At 49.4% G+C, this 20,343-nt stretch overlaps 2 protein-coding genes and 1 long non-coding RNA gene across 4 annotated transcripts; 1 reads left to right on the forward strand and 2 right to left on the reverse strand.

The window, feature by feature from the left end:
• Nucleotides 1-2,042: 2,042 nt before the first annotated feature.
• On the reverse strand, nt 2,043-10,796 carry LOC115535286 (E3 ubiquitin-protein ligase RING2-A). The gene is made up of 7 exons (XM_030346353.1): nt 10,558-10,796; nt 9,939-10,016; nt 9,475-9,635; nt 7,079-7,294; nt 3,241-3,597; nt 2,860-3,079; nt 2,043-2,734 (listed from the first exon to the last, which is right to left on the reverse strand). The coding sequence occupies exons 2-7, from the start codon at nt 10,008-10,010 to the stop codon at nt 2,588-2,590; spliced, it is 1,173 nt and encodes a 390-aa protein (XP_030202213.1). The 5' UTR covers nt 10,011-10,016; nt 10,558-10,796; the 3' UTR covers nt 2,043-2,587.
• A 1,348-nt stretch (nt 10,797-12,144) lies between these two features.
• LOC115535293 (deubiquitination-protection protein dph1) lies at nt 12,145-13,898 on the reverse strand. Its single transcript, XM_030346363.1, has 3 exons — nt 13,761-13,898; nt 13,389-13,451; nt 12,145-13,282 (listed from the first exon to the last, which is right to left on the reverse strand). Exons 2-3 carry the CDS (start codon nt 13,435-13,437, stop codon nt 12,495-12,497), a joined length of 837 nt encoding a protein of 278 aa, XP_030202223.1. The 5' UTR covers nt 13,438-13,451; nt 13,761-13,898; the 3' UTR covers nt 12,145-12,494.
• Nucleotides 13,899-16,701: 2,803 nt separating this feature from the next.
• Nucleotides 16,702-19,936, forward strand: LOC115535321 (uncharacterized). Of its 2 annotated transcripts, XR_003974469.1 has the most exons (4): nt 16,702-16,773; nt 17,199-17,530; nt 17,620-17,709; nt 19,014-19,936. It is a non-coding gene; the product is annotated as an uncharacterized LOC115535321 (long non-coding RNA). The 2 variants fall into 2 exon arrangements; XR_003974468.1 differs by having other exon boundaries at nt 17,199-17,709.
• Nucleotides 19,937-20,343: the final 407 nt, after the last annotated feature.

The following is a 20,343-nucleotide window of genomic DNA, read 5'->3' on the forward strand; positions in this document are numbered from 1 at the left end:
TTTAAACGTCGTCCCTCTAAAATAGAGGGATGAAGTATTTTCGACCATCACAGCCTAGATCAGAGATCGCTTCCCATTGCTGCAGTTTCTCACCAGCGCCGACATCACCGGTTAAACCGACTCCACCAAAAAGCTGGTTCCCCCGGCTGCTGGCTGGCCTGGGGTGAGAGCCAGCCAGCAGCAGGGTTCACCTCGGGCAGGGCCCACGGGTCGAGACACGTCCTGGGGAACCGGCTCTCGGTCCGGAGGCCACCGCTCTACACACCGTCACGCAGACCAGAGCAGGGCTGCAGCTCTCTCCGGCCTGAATACACGGGGGGCTTGTAGCGCTGTCGGGAGGACGATTAGGTCTCTGTTCTGTGATTCCAAACCCTTTATTTAAGCAGGAGATTGCAGTGGAGATGGCCCACCTCATACCCAGGGAGCAGCACTGGTGTTTCAAACAAACGGATACTCTAACTCAGGATATGAGAAGGGGTCCAACGAGGGAGAAATAACTCCCACTGAGGTGCAATTCCTTGTGAATCAACTCAGTGATTTTTCAAAGCAGCATTTTGGAATTGGAACATAGACACGTCATCTTGGCTAAATCAAATGTGAAAGATGTAGACAGTGATCAACAGTCATTTACCTACACTTGTATCAATCCAAGGATGGAACTCACTTATAACTGAATGAGGTGATCTGTCTCCGTACTGTCTAACCCCTACCTGCTCCTTAAGAACCTGTCTCTGTACTGTCTAACCCCTACCTGCTCCTTAATGACCTGTCTCTGTACTGTCTAACCCCTACCTGCTCCTTAATGACCTGTCTCTGTACTGTCTAACCCCTACCTGCTCCTTAATGACCTGTCTCTGTACTGTCTAACCCCTTCCTGCTCCTTAATGACCTGTCTCTGTACTGTCTAACCCCTACCTGCCCCTTAATGACCTGTCTGTAGTGTCTAACCCCTTCCTGCTCCGTAATGACCTGTCTCTGTACTGTCTAACCCCTACCTGCCCCTTAATGACCTGTCTCTGTACTGTCTAACCCCTACATGCTCCTTAATGACCCGTCCGTCTACTGTCTAACCCCTACCTGCTCCTTAATGACCTGTCTCTTTACTGTCTAACCCCTACCTGCTCCTTAATGACCTGTCTCTGTACTGTCTAACCCCTACCTGCTCCTTAATGACCTCTGTACTGTCTAACCCCTACCTGCTCTTTAATGACCTGTCTCTGTACTGTCTAACCCCTACCTGCTCCTTAATGACCTGTCTCTGTACTGTCTAACCCCTACCTGCTCTTTAATGACCTGTCTCTGTACTGTCTAACCCCTACCTGCTCCTTAATGACCTGTCCGTCTACTGTCTAACCCCTACCTGCTCCTTAATGACCTGTCCGTCTACTGTCTAACCCCTACCTGCTCCTTAATGACCTGTCCGTCTGCTGTCTAACCCCTACCTGCTCCTTAATGACCTGTCCGTCTACTGTCTAACCCCTACCTTCTCCTTAATGACCTGTCTCTGTACTGTCTAACCCCTACCTGCTCCTTAATGACCCGTCCGTCTACTGTCTAACCCCTACCTGCTCCTTAATGACCCGTCCGTCTACTGTCTAACCCCTACCTGCTCCTTAATGACCCGTCCGTCTGTCCAACCCCTACCTGCTCCTTAATGACCCGTCCGTCTACTGTCTAACCCCTACCTGCTCCTTAATGACCTGTCTCTGTACTGTCTAACCCCTACCTGCTCCTTAATGACCTGTCTCTGTACTGTCTAACCCCTACCTGCTCCTTAATGACCCGTCCGTCTACTGTCTAACCCCTACCTGCTCCTTAATGACCTGTCTCTGTACTGTCTAACCCCTTCCTGCTCCTTAATGACCTGTCTCTGTACTGTCTAACCCCTACCTGCCCCTTAATGACCTGTCTGTAGTGTCTAACCCCTTCCTGCTCCTTAATGACCTGTCCGTCTACTGTCTAACCCCTACCTGCTCCTTAATGACCTGTCTCTGTACTGTCTAACCCCTCCCTGCTCCTTAATGACAGAAGGGAGTCGGGTATAGCAGCCAGGTGATGGATGATTTTATTGTGCAGGTTCCACCCGGGTTACAACGAGGGCCGGTAACAGAGCTGAAGTATGAGCAGCGGTTGTCAACACAGAAGGTCAGACGGTAGGCCGGGGGCCGTCGTAAAGTGCATCAGAGAGATGGAGGGGCGGTGGGAGGGGCCAGGGTCAGGTTTGGGATAGGGTCAGGTGTGTTATTATGGGAGGGGCTAGGGTCAAGTGAGGGTTGTGGGAGGGGCTAGGATCAGGTGTTGGGTTATGGGAGGGGCTAGGGTCAGGTGTTGGTAAGGGGAAGGGTTTACGGACAGATGTTAGGGGAGGGGCTGTGGGCAGGGATTATGGGAGGGGCTAAAGTCAGATGTGTTGCTTGGGTCAGGTGTGCAAGGGTTGTGGGAGGGGCTAGGGTCAGGTGTTGTTATGGGAGGGGCTAGGGTCAGGTGTGTTATTAGTGGGAGGGACTAGGGTCAGGTGTGTTATTAGTGGGAGGGACTAGGGCCAGGTGTGTGGGGGTTGTGGGAGGGGCCAGGGTCAGGTGTATTATTAGTGGGAGGGGCTAGGGTCAGGTGTGTGGGGGTTGTGGGAGGGGCTAGGCTGGTCCTTGCTGATGGCGTAGTAGAGCTCCAGAGGTTTTCGGATCTTCCAGTACTTCTCGTTGACCAACTCCAGCGTCAGAGAGCCATTCAGAGTCTGCACACACACACACACACACACACACACACACACACACACACACACACACACACACAGTTAATCACAGAGTTCACCATCCCGTCGGGGTCCAGAGAGGGGACGGTAGGGGCGCCTGTACTCACGGAGAACTGGCCCCCTGTGGGGGTGTAGATGGTGTACTGCTTCTCGCTGACGTCGGTCAGGATGGAGCCGCCTCCTCCTCCTCCTCCTCCTCCTCTCCCTTCCTCCTGCGCCGCCTCCTCCTCCTCCACCTGTCGGCTCCTCCTCTCCTCCAGGGCGATGCGCAGCGCCAGGTACTTAGACAGGTGGTCCACCGTGGCGTTGGCCGTGGTCTTAACGTACCTGCACCCCACACATACACACACACACACACACACACACACACACACACACACACACGCACACGCACCGTTATCAACACATCATTATAAAATACCTCAACTGTGTCATGGAAGAAGTGCTGTGAGGTGGTTCCCTGGTGGACCTCACTACTAACTCGTCACCTGGTCTGGCTGTACTCCTGGCAGGAGACCAGCTGGGGGTGTGGCCTGAAAACCAGCTCGATCTCGGAGGCGGAGCCTTCTCTGAGGCGCCGCGGCAGGCTCCCCGCCTCCACCACCGGGGGGGAGGAGCCCCCGTCAGAGAGGCGTGGCCGCTTGCTGCTCGGCCCCGCCTCCAAGGGGGCAGAGTCCTGGGGTGGAGGGCCAAGAAAAGGGGCGGGCTCTTGCGCAAGGGGGGAGGGGTCCTGAGGCAGGTGGGCGGAGTCATGGGACAGGTGGGAGTGGGCGTCGCCATTCTCCTCGCCCCCGCTGAAGGTGGTGTTGTCACTCTCCTGAGTCGGCTTCTTCACCCTCTGACCCCTGAGATCAAGGTCATTAAGGTAGGGGTTAGACAGTACAGAGACAGGTCATTAAGGTAGGGGTTAGACAGTACAGAGACAGGTCATTAAGGAGCAGGTAGGGGTTAGACAGTACAGAGACAGGTCATTAAGGTAAGGGTTAGACAGTACAGAGACAGGTCATTAAGGAGCAGGTAGGGGTTAGACAGTACAGAGACAGGTCAATAAGGAGCAGGTAGGGGTTAGACAGTACAGAGACAGGTCATTAAGGAGCAGGTAGGGGTTAGACAGTACAGAGACAGGTCATTAAGGAGCAGGTAGGGGTTAGACAGTACAGAGACAGGTCATTAAGGAGCAGGTAGGGGTTAGACAGTACAGAGACAGGTCATTAAGGAGCAGGTAGGGGTTAGACAGTACAGAGACAGGTCATTAAGGAGCAGGTAGGGGTTAGACAGTACAGAGACAGGTCATTAAGGAGCAGGTAGGGGTTAGACAGTACAGAGACAGGTCATTAAGGAGCAGGTAGGGGTTAGACAGTACAGAGACAGGTCAATAAGGAGCAGGTAGGGGTTAGACAGTACAGAGACAGGTCGTTAAGGAGCAGGTAGGGGTTAGACAGTACAGAGAAAGGTCATTAAGGAGCAGGTAGGGGTTAGACAGTACAGAGACAGGTCATTAAGGAGCAGGTAGGGGTTAGACAGTACAGAGACAGGTCATTAAGGAGCAGGTAGGGGTTAGACAGTACAGAGACAGGTCATTTAGGTGCAGGTAGGGGTTAGACAGTACAGAGACAGGTCATTAAGGAGCAGGTAGGGGTTAGACAGTACAGAGACAGGTCATTAAGGAGCAGGTAGGGGTTAGACAGTACAGAGACAGGTCATTAAGGAGCAGGTAGGGGTTAGACAGTACAGAGACAGGTCATTAATGAGCAGGTAGGGGTTAGACAGTACAGAGACAGGTCATTGAGGAGCAGGTAGGGGTTAGACAGTACAGAGACAGGAAGGGGCTAGACAGTAGGTGAGGGGTTAAACCAGGGCTCCAGAATATTTAAGGCTGTGACTAATATTTTTTATAGGTCGCACTGGTGCACCTGACGCTGCCCGGGAAGAAAAAATAAATGTCCTTCCTTCTCTCTCGGGTTCTCCTGTGATCAAACTCACACTAATGTTTGGGATCGAAACCCGGTTCTATCAAGGACCCAGTTGCACTTATTTCAAAACCCGAAAATCATTAAAGTTTGGGCTTATCGGTACCACTATCGAGTCCCGTCGTTCATTTATTATTATTTTTGTCCCGTAGGTCCTGTGACGTAATGTTGTGTCCCTCAAGTCGCCTCGCGGCATTTAGATCTAATCAATCCAATCACTGCAGCGTGTCCACCAATGTTTTTGAAGGCAATTGTAAGCAAACAGGTACTACAAGTAAAACAAGTGAAGTCTGGCAGTTAACTTTGCTTGCAAGGATGGCTGAACGGGCAAAAGGGCGAAAATAACTTATTGTAAAGGGGGAACACAACCTCAATGGCCTAGCACATTAGCATTGTGCATCAAATAAAGACCCAATGCAGTACCTTCGACTGTCTCAGAGTTTAAAAGACTGTCTCCTCCTCCTCCTGTCGCACCACAGACGGGCCCGTCTTAATCATCCACTCAAAGTACCAGCGGTAATCGCACACACAGACATTGTCGCTAGCCCCGTCAGTTAAAAATAATATTTCCAATTGTGAAATCGGTGTTGTAATCAGCAGCATACAAGCTAGTTATCTAAAAAAGTAAATAAAGTTTCAGATGTGCTGCATGATGATGCTTTGAGGTTGGCTCAGTAAAACGACTTGTTATCATGATGCGTTCAAATATAACATAAAGGAAACGGTAAATTGAGTGGTGAGAAACATGAGTAATACCGTGTTACTCATGTCTCTGTATTAATAATACAGTTGTATAGTGCCCTAATCATATTCGTTTATATAACTTAAACTACTGAATACTACTCAATATTTATTAAGAATTACATATTTAATTTAAAGTGCAATTATTTATTTCCTAAATATTTTCCTCATCACTTAAAACGCTTCGCATTTCCACCAATTAATATAAAAGAATCGATACTGGTATTGATAAAGACCCGGATCGTGAAGGAGTATTGAAAATGGTATCGATATCAATAAATATTAATGATCCCCATCCCTACTCATGGTAGGATCATATCGTGGTCTAAACCAATAAGAGAAAGAGCTTTGGATGTCTCTGATTCGCTCTGGTCCTGTTCACTGCTTGTGTTTTTTTTTTTAAATTGCGAACGACCTAAGCGCCAGAGTAACTGAAACGCATAAAGAAAATAACCGCGACAAAAGAGAGGTAAAAACATAGAATGTTTTTTCATTAAAAAAAAACTAAGCCTACTGTTCCAACCTGCCCTACTACTGAGAGTAGTTACTCAGAGAGGCTGAATTACCCGCACAAGCCCTTTTATTTGGAAATGTTTTATTGTGCTTAATATTTTAGTTTGAAATGTTCCATTTCAGCTCAGTGAAAAACTTGAAACACTTAATTTTTATTTTTATATATAATGGTGCTTCAAATAAAGACAAGCGTTTCTCTACACCTCATGCTGCGTTCCAGGGACACTTTTGAACCCGTAAGTTATGAGCTGGAACTGGGAGGGGATCGGTCTGGTACGAGTTCACGGGTAGCGAGTTGCGGGTTTGTCTGCCGTTCAAGGGCATTTTCCCGGGTCGAAGGTTGTGAAAACACGGGTTACGGGTTGCCTGGAACGCAACATTATTCTTGTTCAAAAATCATTCACATTATATGAAAGATATGGAGAGTTATGGCGTCAATGGTGACGCGATGAAAAATTTGGTACAGCTAAATTTTGAGCTGGTGCACCAAAAAAATTGTAAGGCGCACCAGTGCAACCAACGCATAGTTAGTCTGGAGCCCTGGGTTAAACAGTACAGGTAGGGGTTAGACAGTACAGGTAGGGGTTAGACAGTACGGGTAGGGGTTAGACAGTACGGGTAGGGGTTAGACAGTACGGGTAGGGGTTAGACAGTACGGGTAGGGGTTAGACAGTACGGGTAGGGGTTAGACAGTACGGGTAGGGGTTAGACAGTACGGGTAGGGGTTAGACAGTACGGGTAGGGGTTAGACAGTACAGGTAGGGGTTAGACAGAACAGGTAGGGGTTAGACAGTACGGGTCGGGTTTAGACAGTACGGGTCGGGGTTAGACAGTACGGGTCGGGGTTAGACAGTACAGACAGGTAGGGGTTAGACAGTACAGACAGGTAGGGGTTAGACAGTACGGGTCGGGGTTAGACAGTACGGGTCGGGGTTAGACAGAACAGGTAGGGGTTAGACAGTACGGGTCGGGGTTAGACAGTACGGGTCGGGGTTAGACAGTACGGGTCGGGGTTAGACAGTACGGGTCGGGGTTAGACAGTACGGGTCGGGGTTAGACAGTACGGGTAGGGCTAGGGGCTAGCCAGCGGCTGGGTCAGTACCTGGAGCGGGCCTGCTCCTGGAGCCCCTTCTCGATGCTGGAGCTCAGCGCCTCCTTGTTGTGGAGCCGACTGAGGCGCTCCAGGACGCGCTCCTGGTGGGCGTCGTACTCCCGCCGGCTGGGGTAGATCTTGGAGATCAGGGCGTCGAAGTTAGCGTCGCGGCGCAGGGAGCGCCTGGAGACTAGCTTCTTCCGGCAGGTCGGACACTCCTTGTTCCTGGGGGATGGGCGAGGGGAGCTGGGGTTAACACACTAACCCTAACCCACGCTGTCAATGGTGTGGCAGTGTTCTAGGGGCGTGACAGTGTTCTAGGGGCGTGGCAGGGTTCTAGGGGCGTGGCAGTGTTCTAGGGGCGTGGCAGGGTTCTAGGGCCGTGGCAGGGTTCTAGGGGCGTGGCAGGGTTCTAGGGGCGTGGCAGGGTTCTAGGGGCGTGGCAGGGTTCTAGGGGGTGGCAGGGTTCTAGGGGCGTGGCAGGGTTCTAGGGGCGTGGCAGGGTTCTAGGGGCGTGGCAGTGATCTAGGGGCGTGGCAGGGTTCTAGGGGCGTGGCAGTGATCTAGGGGCGTGGCAGGGTTCTAGGGGCGTGGCAGTGTTCTAGGGGCGTGGCAGGGTTCTAGGGGCGTGGCAGTGATCTAGGGGCGTGGCAGGGTTCTAGGGGCGTGGCAGTGTTCTAGGGGCGTGGCAGTGTTCTAGGGGCGTGGCAGTGTTCTAGGGGCGTGGCAGGGTTCTAGGGGCGTGGCAGGGTTCTAGGGGCGTGGCAGGGTTCTAGGGGCGTGGCAGGGTTCTAGGGGCGTGGCAGTGTTCTAGGGGCGTGGCAGGGTTCTAGGGGCGTGGCAGGGTTCTAGGGGCGTGGCAGGGTTCTAGGGGCGTGGCAGGGTTCTAGGGGCGTGGCAGTGATCTAGGGGCGTGGCAGTGATCTAGGGGCGTGGCAGGGTTCTAGGGGCGTGGCAGTGATCTAGGGGCGTGGCAGGGTTCTAGGGGCGTGGCAGTGTTCTAGGGGCGTGGCAGTGTTCTAGGGGCAGGGCAGTGTTCTAGGGGCGTGGCAGGGTTCTAGGGGCGTGGCAGGGTTCTAGGGGCGTGGCAGTGATCTAGGGGCGTGGCAGTGATCTAGGGGCGTGGCAGGGTTCTAGGGGCGTGGCAGGGTTCTAGGGGCGTGGCAGGGTTCTAGGGGCGTGGCAGGGTTCTAGGGGCGTGGCAGGGTTCTAGGGGCGTGGCAGGGTTCTAGGGGCGTGGCAGGGTTCTAGGGGCGTGGCAGTGATCTAGGGGCGTGGCAGGGTTCTAGGGGCGTGGCAGTGATCTAGGGGCGTGGCAGGGTTCTAGGGGCGTGGCAGGGTTCTAGGGGCGTGGCAGTGATCTAGGGGCGTGGCAGGGTTCTAGGGGCGTGGCAGGGTTCTAGGGGCGTGGCAGGGTTCTAGGGGCGTGGCAGGGTTCTAGGGGCGTGGCAGTGATCTAGGGGCGTGGCAGGGTTCTAGGGGCGTGGCAGGGTTCTAGGGGCGTGGCAGGGTTCTAGGGGCGTGGCAGTGATCTAGGGGCGTGGCAGTGATCTAGGGGCGTGGCAGGGTTCTAGGGGCGTGGCAGGGTTCTAGGGGCGTGGCAGGGTTCTAGGGGCGTGGCAGGGTTCTAGGGGCGTGGCAGTGATCTAGGGGCGTGGCAGGGTTCTAGGGGCGTGGCAGTGTTCTAGGGGCGTGGCAGTGTTCTAGGGGCGTGGCAGTGTTCTAGGGGCGTGGCAGGGTTCTAGGGGCGTGGCAGGGTTCTAGGGGCGTGGCAGGGTTCTAGGGCCGTGGCAGGGTTCTAGGGGCGTGGCAGTGTTCTAGGGGCGTGGCAGGGTTCTAGGGGCGTGGCAGGGTTCTAGGGGCGTGGCAGGGTTCTAGGGGCGTGGCAGGGTTCTAGGGGCGTGGCAGTGATCTAGGGGCGTGGCAGTGATCTAGGGGCGTGGCAGGGTTCTAGGGGCGTGGCAGTGATCTAGGGGCGTGGCAGGGTTCTAGGGGCGTGGCAGTGTTCTAGGGGCGTGGCAGTGTTCTAGGGGCAGGGCAGTGTTCTAGGGGCGTGGCAGGGTTCTAGGGGCGTGGCAGGGTTCTAGGGGCGTGGCAGTGATCTAGGGGCGTGGCAGTGATCTAGGGGCGTGGCAGGGTTCTAGGGGCGTGGCAGGGTTCTAGGGGCGTGGCAGGGTTCTAGGGGCGTGGCAGGGTTCTAGGGGCGTGGCAGGGTTCTAGGGGCGTGGCAGGGTTCTAGGGGCGTGGCAGGGTTCTAGGGGCGTGGCAGTGATCTAGGGGCGTGGCAGGGTTCTAGGGGCGTGGCAGTGATCTAGGGGCGTGGCAGGGTTCTAGGGGCGTGGCAGGGTTCTAGGGGCGTGGCAGTGATCTAGGGGCGTGGCAGGGTTCTAGGGGCGTGGCAGTACCCGGAGCGCAGGGCCGTCACGATGCACTCGGAGCAGAAGCGGTGCAGGCACTCCTTGGTGGTCATGGTGTTCTTCAGCATGTCCAGGCAGATGGGGCACATGAGCTCGCTGTGCAGTGAGCGCGGAGAGACCGCCACCAGGGTGCTGTCCAGGATGGCCTCCTGCCCAAACGCACCGTGTCAGGACACACAGGTCGACACATGAGCACATACACACCTGCACACACACCTTCACGTACTCACACAACAATAAAGACATGAACGTCCAGCAGACGCTTCGTTCCCAAAGCGACTCACAATAAGTACGTATGTCAGAAGAAGGTGAGACGATATAAAACACACACATGAACACAACAATAATACACACACATGCATGCGCACGTACATATGGAGAAGTACACACATTAGTAAAATACACACAGTCATGTACACGTGAATAAATGAGAGGGCGGCGAGCTGGGGTACCTGGGGGCTCCGGTGTAGCTCATAGAGGCTCAGCTCCCACGTCTTACTGGGGATGCTGACCGGAGTCGCCATGATGATCTGAGCACAGAGACAACGGTATACACCGCTCATTATCCTGCTCCTCCTACCTCCTTATCCTGCTCCTTATACCTCCTTATATATTTACATTCAGGGCATTTATCAGACGCTTTTTTCCAAAGCCACTTATAATAACCCCATTTGCCAGAAGAAAGAAACAGCACTATATCTCTGTGGGTACAGTAAAAACAGTCACTAGGTTAACCCCTTCCCCGTATACACCACAGATAGCTAGGATAAGATGCTTCATCATGCAAAATACTATAACTAAATCGAACATACAGTAAGGGCGTACATAAGGGTTCATGAAGCCTGGGCCAACAGGCCTACAGTAGGGAACAGTATAACGTAAGGTGGTGGATGAGCGGTAGGAGGGTCGACGGGAGCCTCGTTCTACCGGGACCACAGGAGACCCGTGCAACCGATACCAGAGGAGACCCGTGCTACCGGGACCAGAGGGGTGCAGTGTATCCACGTGAGTTAGAGACTCTTTAACAGCCAATTAAACGATTCAACCGTGAAAAGACAGCGACCACCCCACCTGGACGTGGGACCTCCGGGTCTGGGCTCTGTGTGACCCGTGTGTCCCGATCCGCTGCGGAGGACGGAGCTGGTTCTTCTCTAAGCCCTGATCCACATGCCTATCCCCCGCGGGGCTTGGCTCTTCCGAAGGGAAACGGTCACCGACTAAGCCTCATACATGTACAATAACACAGTGATGCATGACAAGATGACCACCGACAATAACGCAGTGTTTGGAGATCTACTAACCGGAACTACTCGCTGTGTTCCGGGCGTAGAGGCGCACAGCGCCCCCAGCGGGGGGCGGGTGAGGTTCAACACAGGTCCCAGGCCGGGCCCCCACAACACAGGTCCCAGGCCGGGCCCCCGCCACGGGCCTGTCTATAGTCAGACACAACCAGTGACGGACTGGGATCAAAAAAAGGCCCTGGCATTAGCACCCACCAGGGGCCCTCGCAGATAAAAAAAATCACACACGTAAAAAAAAACAAAGCACTTTTGATAGCCCGAGTGATGGTGAACACAAACTTAAAAGCGTTAAACAACTGCACCAAAACATGGACATATCAATGTACAAATCCAATGCATAAAAAATGAATAGATCATCAGAGCCAGCCGCTCCATAATAAAAACATGTCTTACCGTCATGCAGTTAACCAAGTTCGAAGGCGCTTGCTCTTCTCTGCAACCCTGACTGTCACATCATTCGAATCAAGTGCATAAGGACCTTTTTCACACTATAGATTCCAACTTCCAACTTCATCAGTATAGCTAGCTTCCAACTACCAACTTCCATCAACCCCAAACACGCAGACGCGGTCTAGCCTACTCGATTCGGTCTTCAAATTCCCAGAAGTCATTGTTTCATTTAAACTTCTGCAAACAAATAACCAAATAAAGAAAATACAGGTTGATTACAGGTTTTATTTCAAACAATGCACATATTTAACATCGGCATAAGACATTTTGCTACAAAACAATGTAGATCGTTGAGGGTAACTGAAAACAGTGGTGAGGGACCAGGACAAATTTGGCTGTCGGATGGCCATAGAAAATTAGAGACGCTTGAAAGCCTGGGGCCCAAGCCGTGCCCCAGGCCTGTGATGTAAGACTATTTGAATCCTTTGTGGTGTGGTGGTCTCGTGCTGACTCGCAGGGTGGTAAAGGTTCAACACGTGGTTTATTCTAACAGAGACACAAGGTAAACGGGATTGCGTTCTGGATGTGGTTCATGAAGCATCTGCCGAACATAGGTAAACAAACAGTTATATTGGGAGTGGGCGGAGCGGTAAATAGGCCACGCCTACATGTTCTAATTTACCCAGGTAAACCTTTGGTCTGTCTTGGCTTAAACGGAAATGACAAAGTGGCCATTTCATGTTTGTAGTCGTTAGCTTATCTATAAATTCATTGTAGTCGTTAGCTTATCTATAAAATCATTAAAACCTTATATGGTGTTGTCCATTATGGGGTGAAGAAACCATTCATAACGTGCATAGCTTGAAACATGACATCAGAAATAGCATAGACTAAAATAATTTACATCACCTGTCTACAGTAACACATCCACTGACTGAAGAAAACGTGATGCCACTTTTGCATTTGTTTTGAACAACTTTATTTTGTTTATATTTGTTCAGCGGACACATTCAGGGCAATAATTTAGTTCAAGTCATTTTAACAATCAAGAATAGATCAGAATCTTTAAATAATAAATAAGGTATTACATATAATATACAACGGGCCTATCATCCTACAGAAGTGCAGCTCTCAATCACAGGCTACAGCCGTCTCCCTGCGGCCTCATATACAAAGAGGGAAGGGGGGACTCTCAGCAGCTCCAGTGGTAGCACAGGTTAGCAGCTCCAGTGGTACCACAGGTTAGCAGCTCCAGTGGTACCACAGGTTAGCAGCTCCAGTGGTACCACAGGTTAGCAGCTCCAGTGGTACCACAGGTTAGCAGCCCCAGTGGTACCACAGGTTAGCCGCCACCACCGACAGCACCGACACGGCGCTCATCTGCCGGGTGACGCCCGACGAGGACACGCCCAACGCGTTCGCCAGGTTCTGCACGGCCTGGTTCAGCGCGGCCTGGTTCAGCCCGCCGGTGTTCACTCCGGCCTGGTTCAGCCCGCCCAGGTTCAGCCCGCCGCCGTTCAGCGCGGCCTGGTTCAGCCCGCCGTTCAGCCCGCCCAGGTTGAGCCCGCCCAGCCCCGTACCCATCTGCAGCTGCCCGGCCTGGTTGATGGAAACAGGGACCCCGTACACCGGCACGTTACCCAGGTTGGGAATGTTAACCGTGCCCAGCGGGACCAGTTGCCGCTGTTGTCCAATGTTGGCCATGTTTGCCATCATTGGGACGTTCTGCATCACGGGAAGGTTCTGAATCATCGGGACGTTCTGCATCAGCTGTGCGTTCTGCATCCCGGGGATGACCTGCATCTGGGGGAGGTTCTGCACCGGGGCGACGTTCTGCACCAAGGGCACGTTGGCGCCGCTGACCACGTTGGCGGTGGGCACGTTCTGGACCGGGGCTACGTTCTGCACCGGGGCGACGTTCTGCACCAAGGGCACGTTGGCGCCGCTGACCACGTTGGCGGTGGGCACGTTCTGGACCGGGGCGACATTGGCGCCGCTGGCCACGTTTGCGGTGGGCACGCTGCTACTGGGCCTGGCGACGGGCAGGGCCACGTTGGCCGGTCCCAACTTCCTCTCCTGTTGGGTGCTGGCCGCATCTGCATTGACTGGACCGAACGCACACAGGTGTTATGAGGCTGCAGCTCGTTCCAGACCGTCTGTGAAACCCAGGGGGAGGAAACTGCCTGGATCAACGGGTTTTCTTTAACTTACCGAACAAGAGGAGGAGAAGGAGGCCGATTCTTCCAGTCATTGTGAACATCTTTTGATCTCCTTCTGCAAACACAGCAAGGTCAACTTCATTAGATCATAGACCAACAGCATCCCCTTTATGTTATGCCAATATATATGAATGTATAAATAATGATAGATACATTAAACATATCTAAATATTTATTTATATATATTAAAAAATATATAAATATTCATACATATAGAAATATAGAAAAATAAATATATAGAAATAAATATTTATGTATGGCCTAAAACATTACAAACAAACGATAATCCAATTTAATATTTAAATTAAAGGCCTATCACGCTTGATTCCCGTTGTCAGCGGTGAAGCGTAAATCAAACACTTACGGCTGTAGTGTGGACTGATGGCTGCTGCGGTTCTGGAATCTGTTGGAGGTCTGTCTCTGCTGCTGTCCTGTCTGTCTCTACTCTTCTGGAGGAACCCGCCGCTTTTATAAGAGCTGTCGACGGGGCGGCCCGACTTGAAGAGACACCAACGTAATGAGACAGCCCGCTGACGGTGAGCACGCCGAATGATGACGCGCCCAGGGAGCACGTCCACCTGCCGAGGGCGTCGTCCAACTGTGGAGGGCGTCGCCCCGCACACAAGCCTCTTGCTTTCCTTTGTGTGGGGACCTTTAATGGAAGGTGTTCATGCACAATGCGATGATGCACGGGCAAGACGTGCTTTAGAGATTCACATTCATCGCTGGGGTGTGGATCTGTTTATTTATTGGGACCTCAACAGCCGTTTGCTGGCGGTCATGTGCAGCAACAATACATATTTCATTGAATGAGGTTGACGGCCACAGCCCGCAGCAGGACATTTTTTACACAAGCTCTCAGGTTTTCTTGGAAGCACTTTTCAGTTGAACAGCACACCCTTCCATTATGTTGACGCACACATTCAGCGTATACGAAATAACAATACATTTTGTTTGTGTGAGTTGTTCTGTATTATATTTAGACCTAGGCTATATGAGTTTCATAGTGTTACACATCTCAGTTACCAGTGTTTTACTGTGAGAAAAATATAATGCTGTGGAAATAGCGAAGCAAAAAGAAAAGACAGAAAATAGACGAGCGGAAGAAAATCGATAATAACAAACATCAGTCTGAAGGAATGGTAAAAGAATTGGAACGGGGCCCCAGAACAGCTGCTACATGATAAGACCATACAAGGTCAAAGGAAAATCTTTGTGGTTCGGACGACGGGGTTTTGGAGCCGTACCGATGAGGCGGGGGTGGGGTTAAGGGATTGTTATGGTTCCACGTTCCCGCAACGCAAGGGGGTTACAGACTTACGGACCCCTTACCTCCTTGCTACCCTCCTTGCGTCCACCGCAAGGGCCGGACGTGCGCCTCCCAAAAATCGTAACCTTCCGTTGAGGCGACGCAGCAGCAAGGGCTGTGATTGGTCAAGGGACGTTGTTAATGTTAACGTGGTGTATGTGTGCGCGAAGGGCTAGGGAGACGTGTAATGGCACAGTTCAACTAATGAGAAGTGATTGATACCCAAACTGTAGAGTCATTGCACAGGCAGGTTAGAAATACCACAAAAACAAGTCCTTCAGCAGTTTTAATTTTAGACCTTGTGCTATTTTATGAAGGCCTCGTGGTATCTATCTATACATACAGTGGTGTAGTCTATTTTATTGTAGTGGGTATACTGTGATGATTCCCTCCCAGCCTCGTACAAACCCGTCCCACCGGTACGTGTAGGTGTGTCGCACCACACTCACCAACGCAGGGGTCTACAACCCGCTGATTTAAGAGTACAACGATTATCAACAATCATGGAAAGCTGAGTAGGTTTATCAGTTTTAATAACAGTATGAACAAATAGAACACAAAAATGACAAGTTGTCCTTTGTATATCTATAGTAGCAATAGCACATGCTAAACAAGGACAAAATCTACTCAAAATAATTTAATGAACTGTTTACTGCATGGCTAACCAGTGCATGAGAAGGAGATGACAGGAGACTAATGTTTCACTCTTTCAATTGCTCTAATTTGAGCTCTTACTGTTGTTATCTTAACATAGCCTACCATACAGTAATTGAATTATGTAAAAGTGAAATTACTGCACCTTAAAAATGACCATGAATTAGCTACCTACTCATTTGCATAGTGATTAACATTATGAATTTCAATTGTGTATACCACCTGTATGTTGGCTGACATTTACCTAACTTTTTTTTCCCTCCACTCTGACCAAGGATGCCTGTTTTTAAATTCCCTAGCCTGACACCCAGTCTGAAAGGCTGGCCAGGGGTTCTCATCTAAAGGTAACAAGGAGATATAAAGTGGGATTAAAACATTGTCTTCTGTTGACTACTTGTTATGTGGTTTACACATTAATATGGGAGGACTGGACACACACACACACACACACACACACACACACACACACACACACACACACACACACACACACACACACACACACACACACACACACACACACACACACACGCGCGAGAAGGAGGGGCTCGGCCCGCCAACTAAGGTATACGGCGTATACCTGCGTATCACGTAGACTACACCACTGTATACATATCTCTATTGATAAATATGTGTATATTTATATAATGTAATATATGTTCACGCACATCTAATGCACTGATGATGGATGTGTTGCTGTAGACAGGTGATGTAAATTATTCTAGTCTATGCTATTTCTGATGTCATGTTTGAAGCTAATGATTCTAATTGAATTACATTTTATGAAAGAATAATTTCAAGACAAATAAACCACAAAATGCACCAGCCCAGCCCTAACCGGTGTAACCATGGTTACACTGTAACCAGTGTAACCAGTGTAACCAGCTACATCCCCTTTCTTCTAAAATAAGATTCAAGATTCAAGATTCAACAAAACTGTATTCATCCCTAGGGGGCAATTAAGGATAAGGCACGTAGAGCAGACATTGCAACAATGATAAACACGACTAAAAATAGATAAATAAGTTATGGACAATATAAAAACAAAAACAGTTATAGGCCAAGAATGTACATACAATTTGCAAATGTGCAATGGGCAATGAGGATGATATAGATTAATATAAGTACATTAATCATCTTCCTCTATTCACCTTAATCTGGTCCATGATGTGTATATTGTTGTATTTATTTATTTAACCTTTATTAATCCATGCGGAACACATTGAGATTTGCAAATCGATTTGGTATTCTTCCAATTTAGGTGACGTTCCAACAATGAGGCAGCTCTGAATGAGCCCTCCTAAGCTCTGATTGGACGACGGAGTCAGGGGGCGGGAGACCCCGTGACGCCACGCCAGGGAGATTCCTCTGGACACGGGAGTTCGGTTAAACTTGAGGAAATATTTAAAAAGAGGTATTGTACATATGTTTTGGTTAGAAAGCCGCTTTCTAAATATCCTATAACGTTATGTTCTGCCTTTACATTGGACAAAGCTTCTTTAGCTTTGTCCAATTTTCCTAAACGACGTTGTTGGCGATTTGGGCCTGAACTCCAAAAAGGGTTTCCCTTTGCCTAGCTCCTAGTTCTCTCCTAGCTTTGTAGTTTGTAACTCTCCCAGCTTCCTAAGTCATAGTTTTAATACTCCTAGTTTTTAAACTCTCCTAGTTTTTAACTCTCCTAGTTCCAACTCTCCTAGATTGTAACTTTCCATGTTGCAGTGGTCCCCCACCCCCCCCCACCCCCAACGAGCTAAAGCAGGAGCAAGAATCCAAATTTAGCGTGGATCGTCAAACATAATTTGGGAAATTAATACATAAGGATATGCCCTAAATGTTTAGATGAGGAGAGCCAAAATAACGTGACGTATGGGACCGGGAAGACGGTTAAAAAACAAAGGAAAACAACATGCAGGACAAATTGAAGATCAGCAAGGGGCAGGTAACCATATTTAGGCCTAATGTCTAACTTCTTGGTGCATCATTATTTAGTTTATTCTTTCATTGAATTTCTTTTAAAACTTGTCAAGTATTATGACACTAATTGACTAACTCATCAAGTTTATTCCCCCGGTTTCCGGTTTCAATGAGCCGACGTACACATGGGTATCATGTGACGTCACAGCGTAAAGCCGGCGCCATCTTTAGGACCGCCCAGTGACCGAAAGTAAACGGTAAAAATGCCTTCTATCTGCTGTGGGGCTGTGATAACAGTCAGTCAAAAAAACGGGACATACGTTTTATAACATTCCCAAAAACACAGAAAGGAGACATAAGTGGTTAGCTGCCATTAAAAGGGATCACTGGACTCCGACAGAACACTCCAGGCTGTGCAATGAACACTTCATTTCGGGTAAGTTAACTCCTTAAAGGCATACTGTACGATTTCCAGTGATATGCACTTTTTAATATGTTGTTGAAATTGGTTTTTACATCCTGACAGCAATAAATAACTTATGGGCAATGAAAAAGAAGCGAAAAAAAAACGAAATCTGTATCGGCTATAAACCTGTTAAAATGCTTACCAATCGGAGACATTGTACCCGAATCTAAAGAACCAATCACAAGCCTGCGCGTTCTCTCCCGTCTGTGTACGAGACTGAGCTGAGACTGAGCCGAACTGAGCGCGTTCACGGAGGGCAAAGAAAGCGTTGTTGTCATAGTAGTTCATGACAGTGGACTAGACCTAGTGAGCCTAGGTCACTAGGTTCCACTGCCACCGTTATTTGCCCCGGTTCATCCTTTTAAAAAGGCAAGAAAAAGAAAGACAGAAACTGAAAAGGCAGCAACAAAAAAGAAGTTGGAGACTGCTCGAGGAAAAAGGAGAATAAATATTGGATTAGCTTTTCAGCGATGGCGACAGCTGAGGGAGTTGAATGGCCTGAAAAGTGACGCAATGGTTGCCGTTGAAGTAAGCCGTAAGCAGCAGCAGCGCTCGTGCACGGCTCTGTGTCGAAGGGTGGGGGCAGGGAGTCCTGAAGGGTGGGGGAGGAGTTAAACGGAACTCCGAAGAGAAGCTAATTTCAAATCATGCTAGCTCTCTCACATCGTACAGTATAGCTTTAACTGACGTTAGCTATCAAACCTAAGATGATACAATGATATGCCACACAACAATGTTGATGATGACAGTGATTCACAAAATAAGATCAGTCACAATTATTTTATCTCCGCTCATCTATATTGCATTATTCGATTTTTGGTCGAGTAACATTACTTATTTCTGGTAGAGATGTAACAAGGCTACACGAGGCACGTAACTGAAGTGTTCCGTTCGCGTTGCGTCTGACGTAACAATTACCTTCTGCTATGATCAGATGTGATGAAACTATTTTTCTAAAACTATTTTTTGCACGTTGCGAACGTTCACTTACCCAGCGTAGCCCACCTGTCAGTCTCACACACGGTTCATTAATCTGTCTAAGGGACAGATACAGGAAGTCGTTCCTGCCACGTGCCATCACACTGTACAATAACAGCTGAAACTCTTGTCATAATAATAATAATAATAATACAGTCTCAAAGCACCTTATATGTTTTATCTGTTCACTTGCACCTTATATTTCTACTTTGCACTACAATTATACAGCTTATTTAGACATTTATCTATCTATGTATCTATCTAATGTGTCACTATATCTCATTCTACCACTGTAGGTCAGAAGAGTGAGAATCCATTGCACCCACAAGTTTGTTTGATTATCTCACACCTGAGCAACGCAAAAGAAAAAGAAATAGCTACAGAAAATTTGAGCAAATCCAAGCTGTCAAAAGAAAGAAAAGGACGCATGATGTTGGACCTGTGGCACCCTGTGATGACACCTCAGCTCAGGAGGGTAGAGGTCAGACAGCTGATCACAACTACTGTAACTCCACAGTCGATGCTGAGAGCAGTGTACCATGCTCCAATGAAGCCTGCCAAGAAACTGTGAGGAAACTGACAGAAGTGTGTACTGCACTGAGGTCAGAGGTTTATCAGCTCAGGGAAAAGGTTAGCAAGTTATCCTTCAGCCAGGAAACCTTCAAGGACAATGATGACATGGTGCAGGACTTAACTGGACTTCCATCCTTTGCCAAGCTGATGGTTGTCTTCACTTTTGTGTCAGAGTTCCTCAAGGTGGGACCTGGACTGTCTCCCTTTCAAAGCTTTTTAATGACTCTAATGAGACTGAATTTACCACTGCACTTTGTTTCATTTATATTTCATCTGTCAAAGCCTACTGCGGGCCGAATTTTTAACAGTACATTAAATGTCCTGCATGATAGGTTGTCTAGATGCATACTGTGGCCCAGTAAGGAACAGATTCAAATTAGTTTACCCATGTGTTTCAAAAATAGTAGTTACAGAAATTGTACATCCATAATTGACTACTTTGAAATTTTCATTGAAAGACCTAAAAACCTAAGAGCCCGAGCACAAACATATTCACAATACAAGCACCACAATACTGCAAAGTATTTGATATCAATAACTCCACAGGGAGTCATATCGTTTGTGTCTCGTGCAGAGTTCCCGTTGTCCGGTAATTACCGGTCTTTGACCGGAAAAAAATGAGGAGGACCGAAAATTCTAAATGTCTCCGGTCAGAATGACCGATTGGAAATAAGGCCCCGTCCACACGGAGCCGAAACGGGCGAAAACTATCCGGTTTCGTTTTATGCTTAATGTTCAAGGCGCTGGTTCTCCACAGAAAAAAGTGGAGGGCATCAACCCTGCGCTCATACAGCATGCGCGCTGTATACAAACATTCAGTCACGAGAAGATTCAACCATTGAGCAGAACAAAATTGAGCAGGTCCTCCGGTCCCCCGGTTTTCCCCAAAAAGGGTCCTATGTTCCCCTGTAGCCATACATACCGGGGAGCATAGGACCCTTTTTGGGAAAAGCGGGGAACATAGGACCCTTTTCCCAGAAAAGGGTCCTATGTTCCCCGCAATCTATCAATCTTTAAAAATATTTAAACCTTGACGCGGCATTCGCGTAATGA

The sequence above is a fragment of the Gadus morhua genome, chromosome 22 (assembly GCF_902167405.1).
Source record: "Gadus morhua chromosome 22, gadMor3.0, whole genome shotgun sequence".
Taxonomy (NCBI): domain Eukaryota; kingdom Metazoa; phylum Chordata; class Actinopteri; order Gadiformes; family Gadidae; genus Gadus; species Gadus morhua.

Coding starts and splice junctions, on each gene's coding strand:
- LOC115535286 (XM_030346353.1), bottom strand. CDS start 10,010: ATGGCGACTCCGGTCAGCATCCCCAGTAAGACGTGGGAGCTGAGCCTC. Junction 9,636..9,938: donor AGCTACACCGGAGCCCCCAG/GTACCCCAGCTC, acceptor GCGTTTGGGCAG/GAGGCCATCCTGGACAGCAC. Junction 7,295..9,474: donor GTGACGGCCCTGCGCTCCGG/GTACTGCCACGC, acceptor CCCATCCCCCAG/GAACAAGGAGTGTCCGACCT.
- LOC115535293 (XM_030346363.1), bottom strand. CDS start 13,437: ATGTTCACAATGACTGGAAGAATCGGCCTCCTTCTCCTCCTCTTGTTC. Junction 13,283..13,388: donor CCTTCTCCTCCTCTTGTTCG/GTAAGTTAAAGA, acceptor CGTTCGGTCCAG/TCAATGCAGATGCGGCCAGC.